The following is a 15,653-nucleotide window of genomic DNA, read 5'->3' as shown; positions in this document are numbered from 1 at the left end:
CGTGGTTCATTTAACACTAACGTTTAACACCGAAAGAAGTGCAGTTCACACGATGCATGCACATTAAAAAAGTAATAAAAATAAGTAACTGATTAAACTAGAAAGAGACACAATGTGCGTCGTCAGAGAGTTGAGTTAAACTTGAGACTGCCACCCGCTCTTGACATGCCAACCACTACGGCGCTGGCTGAACTTTATCGCACTTGGCACTCATTGCCACTGCTTTCGGCCGGGTCGAGCCACATCAGTAAAAAAGTTCTCAGTACCGAAGAATGGCTACAAAAAATAACACAGCGATCCCACTAAAGCTGCGGCCGACCACTCGCAAAAGGTACTCTGTTTCTTCTGCTGACAGCAGTGAAGTTTAACTGTATCGGGAAAATTGGTGCCGCGAACAATACTGAAAAGCGGAGAAATATTGTTGACTCCACGCCCTATGTGGTTAAAAAGAGGCGTGTGCAGGGAGAATATCGGTACGCAAATTCTTCTGGCTGCCGGCAGAATAAACACTGCGTATTTATATTTGTGTGAGCGCGGTTCACACTACAATATTCTGATTATTTTGCTGCTCCCTCTCGTTAGAGTTAGGTTCATATAAGCTTATGTGAGCGCATAAAACCTCGACTCAAAATTACTGCCACATGCTACCAAAAAGTTAGCGGGCAAAAGCGCAGTACATAAGAAAGCGCTACGACTGGAGGCCACTCCGGTGAAGCTCAGGCTGATTGATGGTGAAATCGCCGTGGTTCTTACCTCCGGTAACGAGCGAAGAAATTACATGAATGAGACATCTGGGATACAAGCACATCTCGGTTCTTCTACTCTAAACTCCCTAAAAACGTTCGTCAGTCAGACGGGGATCTCAGGCGGATCTGTCATGCCAAGCATGGCACAACTTCGGTCTTACTGCCGACGGTAATTTGAGAACCTGACAGAATTGCGTGGCCGCTGTGAAAAATGTGATTACTCTCCAGAAAAAACCGCTAGCTTCTCACCAAGCCAGGAGCAGCGTTATATTCTCCATCGGCTAGCTATGCATGGACCTTCGTAAACGTGCCATCTTGCGCAATGTAGTGATACATCCGAGCGTCGCCTAAATTCAAGTTTGCTCGCGAATAGCACATTCCAAGTAGTCGGCCTCTGACTTTCAGTTAGTTAGCGGCATAAAGCACTACTGCAAGCGTGTAAAATGGCTTTATTCTGTTCTATCTGAAACATTACCTGCAATTTCTTATCGACTATATGGTGGCATTCCCTGACTGAGTTAGTGTCACTGGCTACTCTAAAAAAATAAACAGAAATTTCTTTGCGCTGAAATGGGCGGACAAGAATTGTGTAGTTATATTTCTAGATAACAAGTGCTACAAAGATGGCCGTTTTCACTGTGTTAATGGTACTAACGGCTACTCTTCAGGCAGAGCTCAGCAAGGTGTTTTTTCCCCACGGAAGCATTTAAAGTCTGGCACAGATAAAATCATACAGAATCTTTCATTAGGCAATCCACGATTTTGGCTTTCTGTTGATGAAACAGTAGACAAATGCGTGCTGCCATTTCTTTCATTATTTGTTTTTTAGGGACCGCATTGCTCTGTCTGTATATAGTTACGACGGGCATCCTTGTCCTAGAAGCGGCAGGTCGTACTTGTTGTGAGTGAAGGGAGGAACAGTTGTCACGCACGCTGGGTAGAAGAAGGGGGAAAATGAAATAAACATAACATAGGTTAGCAAGCTCTTTCTTTCGCACAAAATTCATTCACTAACACGGAATAGGCAGAATTACTTTACGCGATCAGCTTCTGTTACAGTACCAAAGCCACTTGAAGTTTATTTCTAAGAGCACAACGCTACCTTTCAAAAAGTGTACCTATACGCCCCGTAACATTCTCGAGTGATTGTAATTACTGGACGGGTATGGATGTGAATGGCAGTCAGAAGATAGGCGTTAAAATCGAACTTTTTATCGGGTAAACCTACATATGCAAACAAACAGGAGACTCGACAGCGGCTATACCAGCAATTGGTCTCAGTGGTGGTCGAAGATCAGGAATGATGGCGTTAGGCCGCACTCAATCTAAATATGACTGCCAGGTTTTTGTATAAGGCGCTAAAAGAAACTAACACTGTCTGGAACATCTTCGAAACAGTTGAGGTTAGCTACTGTTACTCCAGAGAAATCTGGTGACCTCCCTAGTGAAAATGTGGTAAGACTGAGCGCCGGTGGCTTTCAGCGAAGAACATCAGCGAGAGAACGTACAAAACGTAGCAGTGTTACCCTTCTGTTCAATAAGCACCGTTTAAATTTTTGTACCACAAAGCATTACGTCGCCCGCCTAAAAATGAAAAGCACAACTAATACTAACACTAGCGTTCATTAGCGCAACACATATTAAACCCTTTCCGAGCGTGCACTCAGCTGCTGGGATGCTGTCGAACAATCGGAGATTTCGTAGTCCCACTCACTCAGTCGTTGAAGGACTTTGTGGGATCCGCAAAGGTGTCCGCGGTTCACTGAAGTAATTTCCGCACGAGTAATGAGAAAGCATGGCGATTCTACGAAGGAATACTGGTATGTACCTTATCCATGCACAACTTACGGACTTGAAACAATAACATATGTATCATCATCGTTCCTGAACAGATAAATTTTCACTAATCCATTCATTCTCTCCGTTTCATGTAACAGTATCAGAAATATGTTCATACAAAGCAATGAATAGTATCCAACCGTGAAATATACACACTATCTATGTGATATGATTAATCTGCTATCCTTTGCCTGTGTGTAAGAGTACAGAAACTATTCTGGTGATCTATTATGAAGATATTGTATTCATGTATTCAGATTCATGTATTTTCTTCTGTTCGTTCTTAGTTATCTTTCATCGCCCTGTCGAACCGCTACGGGAGATGGGAGCTTTGTCAAGCCGCGTGCGCGGCTCTTTTTTTTTTCGTTTCTTCTCAGCCATTGTACATGACTGAAAAGAACTGAACTGAACTGGACAGAAGTTATTTACAAATTCTATATCAGTGGTAGCCTAATTTTAATTACTCCTTTGTAGTTGGTGCAGTTGTGAGTACTAGCACTGATCATTACTGGTTAACGTTTCGTATTTTCCTCGCTTCGATGACTTCCCACCGATTCGACCAATCACGAGTTGTTTAGGGCCAGCACTTTTTGGGCGACGCCATTTTCTCGTGTCGATGAGTCATCTAACTATTTCGCCTTAATAAGACGTGGAAGTTTCTTACTCCTACAGAGCCACTTATTTCGCTGTATGACATATTTCTGTCAACACAAACATGCGACCACCAGGATTGTATTCTGCGCCGTGTCATCGTAGGATGTCGCGTCTGAAATAGGTAAAATTGGTAAATCGGTTTTTGATGAAAGGAAATGGCGCAGTATCTGTCTCACGTATCTCCGTGGCGCCTTTTGCATTCCGCCTCCGTCGAAACACGGCGGTTGTCTTTTATGCGCAGCTGGGCGAGCTGTCGGGCCTACTCTGCTCGCGGTATTATGGCGGTCACGTTGCGGTGGTCTTCATCAGTAATATGTTCGCTAGCCCTGGTTCAAGGTTGGTTGTAGCTTCTTTGCGATGATAGAAAGATAATTATTGCAATACCCTTTCTATCAGGGTCGCGACGAGTTACGCATTTCCTAGTAAATAAGGGTGATTATTTTATTAATTTCGTACTTTTGCGTCATTTTCATTACTTACACTACTGTTATGCTTATTTTTTTCACATTCATGGCTATTTATCACATTCTAGGCTATATATGATTTCTGCGACTCCTTGTGCTCTTACGCCACAAACACTCTGTGTTCTCTTGTAGGCATTACTCTTGATGAGTTAATTTGTTTTCACTGTCCTTAACACACAAAACTACTGGTATTTATTTATTTTATTCATTTCGGAATACTGTCAATCCCATCTTGGGATTTTTACAGGAGAGGGCAAAACATACAAATATAGGTTCGGTGCTAATTTTTTTTAAGAGTAGAAAATAAAGGCAAAACATGCAATACAAATAGCAATAATAAATAAAGCAATCGTGTCATCAAACTGATGATGGCACTGAATTAAAATAAATACCCTGAGAAGAGTACTGTAATACAAGAATACGAGCAAGGTGATGGTCACTGTGTCCTCTTTTGTGGCTTAATGAATAGCTTTGCAGTGTACCAGATTATGTTGACCTCCCTGTCCATACAGTTTCTCCCCCTGTTCAAGAGTACTTGCTTCTATATTTCCTGGTTCTGAGGCAAAATGTAGTAGCTTGAAGTAGAAGGGTACGGCGCCTGGAATTATCATGCAGCGTGTCCTTCTGGACTGCGCTCTTTCCAGCTCCGTATTTGTACAATGGTTCTTTTGTTACCGTTATTGTTTTTTTTTCATTTAGCCTTGTCGGCTTCGCAGTCTTTCTTTTTTTACGTTCGTGATAACTTCCTTTTCCTTGTTGTTGCGTAGCCTGTCGCACGCTTCTAGCCCTTTTCTTCCATCGCGTGTCCGTGTTATTAGTGCACAAATATCTCAAGCCTTTGCTGCCCAGTTCTTCTCATCCATTTCTTTTGGCCTCATCTCAAACGATATTTTGCGGCGTGCTGTCCGTGCCTCAAAGGACGATCAATCCATGCTCCCTGTAAAGCAGCGCTTCTTTTCTTTCAATGGAACTCTGTAGCTAATCTGACCACGACTCTTAGACTTTTTACCATCTCTAGTCTTTCTACCGCATTCGCAAAAGTCGGGCCCGAAACTATAAAGCCTTTACAGAGGCCTCGTATTACTACATATTTACTGTACCCTTATTGGGCTCTATGATTCAGAATGGCCGCGTTCCGCTTTCATGGGTTTTAAGGCGAAAGCCTTAATAGTCACATTATGAGCAACGCCAGCGGCGTACGTTGGTGTGTTTACTCGAAGATGATACAGAAAATCCTACTGACGGTAAGAGAAACAGGGCGTCATCAAGCGACCGTAGGACGCACACAGCAAGCCGAGCGGGGTAGCTTCAGGCAATTTTACACATTTGGATCGTCTTATATACCCCCCGCTGGCTGACCTCAATGTGGCGCCAGTACTCCTGAGTATCTTCGTACCAAAATTGTAAGCAACTTTTTGTCGTAAGCGGTCCGGGTGTCATACCAGTTGCATATGTCGAAGGATAAAATCCTTGTCACAAGCAGGCATCTAACTTGACTAGCGTGTATGCTGTATGCAAAAAGAAATGGTTTGGTTTGGTTTATGGGGTTTAACGTCCCTTAGCCTTAGTGGCTTTGGAACGTAAACCTCATAAACCAAACCAAACCAAACCAAACCATTTCTTTTTGCATATAGCATACACGGTAGTTAAGTTAGAGGCTAGCTTGTGACAAGGATTTTATCCGACGACATATGCAACTTGAATTGCATGCCTTAGCAGACTTCACCTCTCCCCTTAAGCTGTAGTTAAAGTCTCCCTCGAGATGTGAGACTGTTACTTCGCCATTTATTTTCCTCAAAACGCAATTAACATATTAAAACTGGGACGCAACCCCGTATCGTACGCCATTGTGGACGGTGTCGTTCTATATCTCGTTCCATATAGCATACGTTTCTTAGTCGGATTGGAGGTTAGCCCGCAACAGATATTCGAACCTAGCGTCCGAATGCTTCATTTGGACGATTGTGGATTCAGCGCTTATGGTATCGTTCGGAGACGCGTCCTCGTTTTATTTCTGAGTGCGGGACCTGCGCCGAAGTCGAACGCTCCCGATCACGCACTAATGCTTTCAACTTCACATACGTAAGCAGCCTTAAGTGACCTCTGAATTTTTTCGATATGTTCTTCTTTCATCAGTTCACAGCCCCTAGATATTTGCATGTCCCTACGCACGGTACTTTACGTCCTTGCATGACTCCGTTCCTGTTCTGCTATGGCTGAATACCAAAATGCTCGATTTTTCCCCAGAGTTATCTGAAAGGAGTTTTAGATAGCTTTGGCTATCTGCAAAAGTACCACATCATCCACGTACACTAAACACGGAATACCTTGCGCTACTTTTAGTTCGTCGACTGTACACTCTGTCCTTCTGAACCGTGTGTTGCCTCCTTGACATAAAAAAATGTGAACAACAGCGGCGACAAGAGGCTCTATTATGTTGGCATATAGTCCTGCTTCAGTTAGAAAGTCCCACATAGCTTTTGTCGAGAAAACCCAGCCATATACGCCACTTTGGCCAAATAGCTATTTCAGGGGACTGCGTCAATTAAAAATGACTGTCTTCGAAACGTATGCCCTGCCTAAAAGCATTTTTCAGTTCCAAGCGTTCCATTTTACTCTATACATTTTAGCAGTTCTCTTTTGATAACCGGCATCGCAAACGTATGTACGACCGAAGTTACTGCGATCTATCTGTAAGAGTCAATGCTGTCTTTCTCGCCTTTACTTTTCTAGTGTGTATTTAATCTGCCGCGCAGCAAATCTTCTAATACCTGCTTAATTTGAAAGAGTTGCTGCATAGCTTTCAACATTTCCTCCTTAACTTCCGACCCCAGCTCACTATACAACCTTATTGCAAATTGCATCACGATCATTTGCCGTATTATTAGGCATCCTTTCCAGCTTTCTCTTCCTGTCTTGGTTTCCTCAGCTGAACTTTTCTCCGCCATCTCCAGCGTTGCAGAATCTGTTGCATCGATGTCACTCCTCAATTTACTTTCGATTCCGTAAACTTGCCTTTAATTTACTTATAATTACAAAACTGATGTAGTTCAAAGCAATGCGGCTTCTCTCCTAGACTAGTTTTTTAAAGAGCACCGAGATATAAATACCACAAAACTCCGAGGCGTTATCCCTAATTCCGTGAATAACGTTCCTGCCATTGGGCGTGTGAATGATACCAGTACCTGAAAGCCTGTTTGAAGTGCAATAGGGACCATCGAATGTCGGTGAGACTCTTCATAAATCCATTAGGCTCCACGATACCTCGTATTTGATTCCAAAAACGACGGTCACATTTCTGTCATAATCTATACAAAAGGCTTTGTTTACTGGGATTTTGGTGCATGCCGAAGAACACAGATGGTGGAATTAACAAGGCGCCCAGCGCAATATGAAGCCTTTCGGTGACATTATCAGAGCACCGTTTCGACATGACAATGTCTTGATGTTCCGCAATTTTTATATACAAAAAAATTAATACGAAGTGTGAGAAGTAAAGCTAAGCTTGAGGTCTCGTGTTTTCTTCAAAGCTCCTTCATATTCCCCTAAAGATGGCAACTGCAACATTTACTGAGGGGCTTTGGCCAGCATGCGTTCTGAACACGGCCACATTGAGGGAAGTACAGGCAACTGAACGGCAGTGCCTGCAAAAAAAAATGCTACTTTCACGACTGGCGCTCTGTATTACAGTGGTTATAGCGTGCCTTGGCACAGCTGTTCGTCGCGTTTGCCGTTCCTAATATACCTTTCAACGCCCCACAGCTTTTACCAAATATTTCTGCGCATATAACTCTTTCTACTCTTGCCTCGAGCATCCTCAGCTCGGTCATGATAAGAAGGACCAACTTATTTTTATATTTTCCTTGAGTTTGGATGGTATTTTTGTGACCTACATGTAAAAAATGAGCAAAAAGGCGACATCTGCTGTGAACTAGTTATCGCAATGCCAAGCGTCCTCAATAAGAGCTACAAAATGGCATCCGCCACAGGCGATTCACGCAGCTTGATAGTCGTTTCACCCGCTAACAATATTAGGCAAGTGCTGTGCAGTTACCTTGTAACTATTTAGAATATGCTGCCTGGGTTTCTTTAGAGCGGTGTCTTAGTAACCGAAGTCACGGCACTATAATAAGATGAGAGTAGTTCGCTTAAATTCGTTCATTAATCATTTTCATGTAGTGTCCTTAAAGCAAACTTATGCAACGAATAGTCACGACTTGGTAAATTAAACTCCGTTTTTACTGTACCATGATTTCAGCCTACAACGAGAAACTATGAATGAGGAAAATTTCTCTGAGTGAAGCATTTTTCTAACAAACAAGCTCTCATATTTTACGCCTTGAGCTCAGTTGGACCTTGCATTTTCAAAGAATGCACTCAGCCTTTGAATTGAAACCGAATTTTTATGAGACTGAAAAGACGAGGTCACTTTCCAGCTCTTGGTACGAGTAAACATTTCTTTTACCGTTGAGTTTACGGTAGTTTAGATTGTGAGTTTACCTGCATATCATCGCTCCGGTTGCCACTAGCAGAACTGTGCCTAAGCCAATTGGTAATTAATGCAAGAGGTTTTTCTAGCGTGTTACAAAATCCAGGCGTTGGAAACGTTTGGAAAATGCAGCACAAGAGAAGGAAAAAACAACGCCACGCTAAGAAAAAACAAACAAATTTCGCTTAGATTGTTCATGTATAGATAGTTACGTGCATAAACTTTGTTCATATTAAATGTAACACGTGTATCTTCAGGCCTGCAATCATTGCGATGACTAGGAGAAAGTTGGAGCCGTTGTCCTTGCTTCGTGCTGTCTTTGCCATCCTCACGCTCTCGGCTGTGGAAGCGAGCTACACCAAAGCATTTTATGAGGTGAGTACTATACTAATTTTGATGTCCCATCAGGCTTGTATTAACCGGGATTTAGTCTTGAACACTTGGTGAAGGGACACATAAAAAAAATGGAGGGTACACTTAGGCTCCCCCTTAAAGGTATGACGTGATGGTGTTAATGGATTAATGCGCATAATTTGTGACTGTCGACATTACATACATAGGTCCCTGAGAGTCCTCATGCAACTCGGGGCGCAGTGGTGCCACGGTTAAGCGATGCGCCACTGCCTTGCAATGGTAGGAGCTGCCAGTGGTGGGGCTTATAAGACCCACGTCCCTCTTCCGGAGCAACATCGCGTGGCTAATCATTAATTTAACGGCCACCTGCGACTGCAGTCAGCTCGCTGGCAATCAAGTCGGAAGGCTGTGACGATGCCACAAGGTCACGTGACCCAGCTGGGACACCTAGGTTGTCGAAGCGGTCGGTTGTTCCGACCGCTCCGGCTGCACGGCTGCAAACGGCCGCCGACGCCGGACATTTTTTTCCTACATGGGAGCGCTTTTGTTTGCTTCTTGTGAAGTAATTGTTTTTTTTTTTGAGGAACAAAAATGACCCAGTAATTGTCTCACATCTCGATGGACACCCGAACCGCCCCGTAAGGGTAAGGAGGAAGGCAGTAGTGAAAGAAGAAAGACAGAAAGGGGAGCCGTAGTGGAGGGCTCTAGTATAATTTCGGCCACCTGGGGATATTTAAAGCATTGTTCGAAAAAACTGTGCAAATAGTTAAATGAAACACCGTGTATATAACTTGCCTTCAGGCGGCGCTACCTGCAGAGAATTTTTTGACTTGAAGACGGGCAAGCAGAGAGCGCTTTTTAAAGGTTTCCGGTAGGAACAAATGCACACAGTTCCTGGTTCATGACTAGAAGCATTCTGTTAAGTTCATGATGAGATTGACGGATGAAGTGCTTTAACTTTTAAATTCTTGCTTTTGTTGCTGTTGCGGTACGGGAATTCGCATATCTACCAAATGGCTTAAGGCCTTTGTTTCTTGGGCAAATATTTTCTGCCCTACAGATTAATTGAGTTGGCCAATGCGGAGTGTTCACCACATATTTCAATTAACTGTAAAGTACGGTGTACATATTTTTATTTTTCACTTTATTTTTGTTTTTATTATTTATTAGTTTCTGATGAGCTTGAGGTCGTCCCCGCCCCCTGTAGCTGGTGCAGCGGACGCCGTTGATGACGTACGAGTGCTACCGGACGGGAGTAACAATTGAACCGGAGAACGCCGTTAATTTCGCCCTCCTATGGGACGGCACCAAGCCCAATAGCGACATGGTGTTCGGCACCACGTGGTATGAAACACGGGGGAAGTTTGACAGCTATGTGAAGTGAGTGCACGCTTGGAGTCCATCGGTATAGGAAATACACTAATGTTCTCGTTGAATGCGGTAGACTCCAGCGGGAACAAATAACTGCAGAATCCGGTGAAAATGTTTTCTCGTATTGTCATAACGACAGGTTTTTGGTGTTCTGTAGCATTCTTTTGTAGTAGTGTATGTTTTTTCTGCAATACTTTTCGGTAGTATTTAGTGGTTTTCTACAATAACTGCAGAAGTTGTCTCCTTGAAGCAAATATTTCTGTTCTTAAAAAAAGTTCATGGGTAGATATATTGCCGAAAACCTGTAGGGGAGACACAAAATATTCTGCTGTGCTTTTCGATTGGAAAATAATGGGCTGTGACATACACAAACGCATTACCAATACTGCTATGAACAGGGTAAGACGTAGAAGTATTATCATTTCACTCGTGAATAACTTTAAAAGAACAATGTTGCTACCACGCCCATCGTGATTTATGTTCAGGAAACGGAGTAAAGTCGTTGCTTAGAGTAGCACTTAGCAACATCAAGTAAAACTGACTGTGCGCAGAGCGCTACATAAGGCCAGGTGGCTCAGAAAAAAGAATGCAAAAGCAGTTTTTCTGCTCGTAAAGGAGCCGCCGTAACTTAATTGGGCGCATTTTGATGGACATGCGGTTTAATGCATTACATAGGCCGTATATTTCGCTGATAGTGCACGCAGACTAGACTGGCTTAAAGGCTGTGCGTGTGCACTTTTAAGCAATACTTGTTGCGATCGATTACGGAGAAGCGCTTCTAGTTAGTGTGGGTGCCATTAGCTGCTGCGCGGCGATGAGCACCAAAAACCGAAATAACTCTTTGGTTCGAGTGCAGAAAACATTGTATAAATCAGATTCAGCAGTCCACAAGGAAGATTAGGCCCCCAGTGCTACCGTGTTCACGCACTATTTCACCTGAGGGTTTCGTTATCCCTCGATAACAAATGAAAATAATCCTATTTGACCACTCCGCGTTCGCTGTTGGCAGCGTACACATGCTGCAAGTTGCTGATGCTCGAAAAAAAAGCTACGCATGCAGTAGTAGCTATGTCCAGTCTTATGTATTGAAACATCCTTGGCGTGGTATTCACGCCACGCATCCAAACCGTGGGTGAATGGTTTCTTGAACCCATGACAATGAGCCTGGAAATCACGGACGAAAAATTCCAACCCTTACTGACACTGCGGTGAAACGAGAGAGGCATTCTTGTTGACGGTAGTAGTGCTGTTACAACTCGATGCGTGATGACCCATGCTTGCAGACGGACACGCCTGAAGTTCCTTCTTTCCAAACGCTAGGTCTAGCATATTATAGATGAGATAAATCATTCTATACCATCTTCCATAAAACCGCGAGTGTAAGAAGTCTGTCATATGAGATAATAAATATTGCGATCGTAGCAGATGAACACAACGTACCTTCAAGACATGTTGCTGTGGTGACCCAGCCATTATGAAGCATGAGGTGTGATTATTGTCTAGAAAATTATGTAAATAACATTTCACAAAGGTTCAAATGACCACCCATTACAAATCAGTATTCTGTCATTGCGCATTCGACACACATGTAAGATGTTAGAAGCCGCATCCATCGTACCTTGTGAGTGTTGTTTAGCTTCAAGTAAGATATTCTGCAATACTCATTCTTTACGTACTCATGTTCCAAGTAGATCTACAGTGTGCTTCGTAGCACGAAATTCTTTCCTCACGAAGCAACTAAAACCTAAACATTTGTGTCTTGTAGAGGAAACCTTACCACGGAGCACGACCCAACATCGGGGGTTGGAAAACTATTGAACAGTGGTAAGCTTCTTGCCACCTATTCTAAGCGCATTTGTCTCAGGTGATTATTTAGTTGACGGTAATGCTACACCATGGCAACTAAAATAATGATTCGCATGTAAGTGTTACATCCTCGAGTAATACACTCTTGAAGTATTCACTGAAGGATCGCTTTTTAGAAATTGCTCTATTTCTTTGCCGGTTCGTAATGCTGCGTGGAGTCACTACAGAATATGGAGAACTAGTTTGGAGTTTGATGAAAGACCAAAATGGATAGCTATAATTAATTTTAAGAAAGGAAAACAATCGGTGCGTCACGCATTCTTCCTGAAAATTGCTGTCTTTTATGAGGACAATAAAACATCCGTTTGTAGATAAATGATTGTACTTGCTATTGGTTTTTAAAACAGTTTACTGGTAAGCAGCTCAACTAAAAAAACTAACCCTCATTTCATTCTTTCAGGTATGGGACGAGCCACGCTTACGAAAGCCTAAGTGAATACAATTAACTTCCGAGCTACTTCATAAAGTTCCTGCCTGTTGGCAGAACATTGATGTATTTTTATTTATTCAGTCCTTTTTATCACATATTTTGAGTCGATGGATGGATATATTAGGCTGAACCAAGAAAGAATGTGGCGCCGCTGGCTTAATTGTCGCTTGGAAGAACGGGTGTAATTAACGGGTCTTGCACATACAGCAGCAAAGCTTTATTCTTGGCCGATATTTCGGGAACACTAGGTGTGTACTCATGCTTCTGCTAGTTTCTTGACAAAAAATTGCTGTAAACATTAAGGTGATCATGGAGCCATAGATCTGTAAAAAATGCGGAGAACTTTTCATCACCATTTTTCCATAGTAGAACTAGATAGAACGTTTAAGCTACGTGCGAGGAAGAAAAAAAAATAGAAAAGAAGAAAACTACGAACTATATGAAATGCTGCGTTATTGAATACCTATGGAAAGGATCGAGTACTTTTCCTTCGATTTGTTTGACGGCATTTATTGTTAAACATTGCAGACCTGCCAGAAAATTTGAAAGTTTTATTGCCACCATACAACGATGAAGCTTATTACCTGAAACTCAGTAAGTAAATTTTGATCAGAGTCTATTTGAATACTGACACATGGGAATATAGTGAATATTCTTCATTTTCTTGCCTATTACGAAATGCTGAAAATTATGCGACTGAGATAAGCAAGCAGACTGTGCTCAATGCAAGGACAACACATGGTTCACTCTAACTGAACTGAACAACGAGCTTCTGCGAATCACACGGACAGCGATAATGTACTAGTAAAGAAGGAGAATATTTTAACTAGCAACTGCTCTATTTCCATGTGTAACTCATCTGAGAGAGAAATAACCACGCTAAATATTGGCTTTCAAGTTTAGTCAGTGTGCAGAAGAGCGTTCTCGATTTATTTAGTTACCAACGGTGAAGCCACACTCTAGTTCTAACCTCGCAATGTTCTACAAATCTTAACCTGTAGCTTATACAATGCATGCAAATCCTCCTGATTACTGTGGTCAGTCCTAAACATGCTGGTCGGTGCTTAATGCATGCAAATTTAGTGCACTAGACAACCAACAGATCAGGACCAAGGAAATAAAACTACCCTCTTACAATCGCACTATATTTTATTCCTTTCGAATTCTGCCCTTCACTCAAACGGGGCCACACCGCCGCTATCGCTGAAACACGTCGATGGCTATGGCGGACAAAAATAATTGATAGAAAGGTATGAGGGGGCGCAGTAAAAGGGCGATTCTATTTTGATCATTTTCCTCATATAGCTAAAATCTCATGAAACGTTATATCCCGGTTGTCGCTTGAAGGGGGCAGTGTGCGCGATGGACGGCAAAAATGGAGTTGAAAATAAAAAAACGGCTGAGGCTTAACTTGGTTAAGCCTTGAGAATGCGAAGCATCATCGTGTCGCGTAATTTGGGGGCGCACAACCACAGCGACGGCGCGGGGTGGGCCCCCATTTCTCCACTGTCGTGACGTCATCGTGTCACGTGGTGTGACGTCATGTATCACGTGATTTGGAGGCGCACAACCACAGTGACGGCGCGAGGTGGACCCCGTTTCTCCACTGTCGTGACGTCATCGTGTCACGTAGTGTGACGTCATGTGTCACGTGATTTGGAGGCGCACAACCACAGCGACGGCGCGAGGTGGGCCCCCGTTTCTCCACTGCCGTGGCGTCATCGTGTCACGTGATTTGGAGGCGCACAACCACAGCGACGGCGCGAGGTGGGCCCCCGTTTCTCTACTGTCGTGACGTCATCGTGTCACGTGGTGTGACGTCATGTATCACGTGATTTGGAGGCGCATAGCCACGGTGAAGGGCTGAAGTGGTAGCTAAAGTAGTATGCTTCGCATAAAAAGGCATTATTGTTTGTACACTAACATCATGTCTAGAAACATAGGGCTCCTCGCGGACTCCGGAGGCGGCAGGGGTATCGTCTGCGCCGTCGTCTGCTACTGTGCCCGGGTCGCATATCGGGCCATTTGAATACTGCCTTTTATGTAGGGCTGTCTGGGCGGTCTTTTTTGAACGACAGTATATACGAGCAAGTGTAGCGCACGAGACAGCATGTAGAACTGCGTGAGAAGCTTGTGCGATTCCTAGTAGCAGCAAGCTGATTAAGCGCCGTGAGGTACGTCCAGCATCTCAACACACATTGCTGTGGCGACACATTTATCGGGACGTTCTAAAAGAGACATCAGCATCGAACTGACATTTTAAACTTTTTAATACTCTTGTTCAAAGCATACGCCGGCTGCTATAGAACGGGCCTCATCTGAAATAAGTTTTTTTTTTAATTATGTTCACATCATTGTCTATAGGCCGCACTTCTGTCCGGTAGCCCCATGCAGAGCTAACTCCGGCGCGCACATTTTGTGGCGTTTTAAAAGTACATTGGCTATGAAACGACCTTTCATACTTACACCTTGTTACCTGGGGAATAGGTCGGCTTTTGGTAACGAAAAGACGACCTCATATGTGCGCTGTGAGACCACAGAACTGCATCACAAACTTTTGTTTACATGTATTTCTTTAGGTCTTACCCTGCTCCCTTATCACCACCCGGCGACAGCAGCGAAAGCTTATTTTGATTGCCTCAGATATCGGTGTGGATCAATACCTGCCTGGATGCTGAGCATTTCATGCATTGAATAGTCTTATTAATGCAGTGGTTCAGACTTCTAGGCGGTGAAGGTAACAGCTACATACCTCGGGAAAAACACAAAACGCGTGCCCTCTCGCGTACTGTTCCATCCACGCCGTGCACTTTATAGTCCACGAGCCTACTGCAATGCACATGGCCCTTGACGGACATTGAGAGGGGCTAACATGTTTTCGGCCTTATTTTTGTCTCTTTTACTTGTGCCGCTGCACGATTCGCAAATAATGCGCACGGGTTTTCAATTTTGCAGCACTCCCGTCTCAGAGCAATCGTGTGGTATACAAGATTTACGACACCTCGAGTCTGTGCATCAGTGCAGCCACGCTACTCTTCAAGACGTGCTACGACTGCGACGACGACTGCCCGTCCGGCGGCACAAACTGCAAGGACGGGAGCGGAGTATCGCAGAGCAGACCTCGCCAGATATTGGGCTGCCCCCAGATGCAGTTCACCCGCTACCCGCAAGCCGAGCCGTTCCCTCTGTGCGCTGACTATCGGTCTTGCACATAAAGGCACAAGAGTGCCTTTCTAGGCATTCTGCAACTTCAATATACGGAATAAAGTGTATTAGGGCGCTTAATTGTTTTTGCTTGTAATTAATATTAGTCACACCTAAAAGTGTTTTCAGTTAGAAGTAACGCAGCGCTGTTTTTTTCGGACAGCCGCAAAAACAGATGTAATGTGTTAATCTATGTCGTGTGGGTTCGTCTGTGTTCCCGTCAAAAATAGCGCTGA

At 43.6% G+C, this 15,653-nt stretch overlaps 1 protein-coding gene across 1 annotated transcript; it reads left to right on the top strand.

Annotated features, from left to right (window-relative positions):
• The first annotated feature begins 8,465 nt into the window (after positions 1 to 8,465).
• Positions 8,466 to 15,428, top strand: LOC149340076 (uncharacterized). The gene is made up of 5 exons (XM_089550649.1): positions 8,466 to 8,567; positions 9,754 to 9,926; positions 11,683 to 11,741; positions 12,742 to 12,807; positions 15,169 to 15,428. The coding sequence occupies exons 1-5, from the start codon at positions 8,466 to 8,468 to the stop codon at positions 15,426 to 15,428; spliced, it is 660 nt and encodes a 219-aa protein (XP_089406775.1).
• The last annotated feature ends 225 nt before the right edge of the window (positions 15,429 to 15,653 follow it).

This window comes from Amblyomma mixtum, chromosome 6 (genome assembly GCF_055824585.1).
Source record: "Amblyomma mixtum isolate Tamu chromosome 6, ASM5582458v1, whole genome shotgun sequence".
NCBI classification, from domain to species: domain Eukaryota; kingdom Metazoa; phylum Arthropoda; class Arachnida; order Ixodida; family Ixodidae; genus Amblyomma; species Amblyomma mixtum.
This window is presented reverse-complemented; position numbering and strand designations above follow the sequence as displayed.

Coding starts and splice junctions, on each gene's coding strand:
- LOC149340076 (XM_089550649.1), top strand. CDS start 8,466: ATGACTAGGAGAAAGTTGGAGCCGTTGTCCTTGCTTCGTGCTGTCTTT. Junction 8,568..9,753: donor ACACCAAAGCATTTTATGAG/GTGAGTACTATA, acceptor CGCCCCCTGTAG/CTGGTGCAGCGGACGCCGTT. Junction 11,742..12,741: donor TGGAAAACTATTGAACAGTG/GTAAGCTTCTTG, acceptor TAAACATTGCAG/ACCTGCCAGAAAATTTGAAA.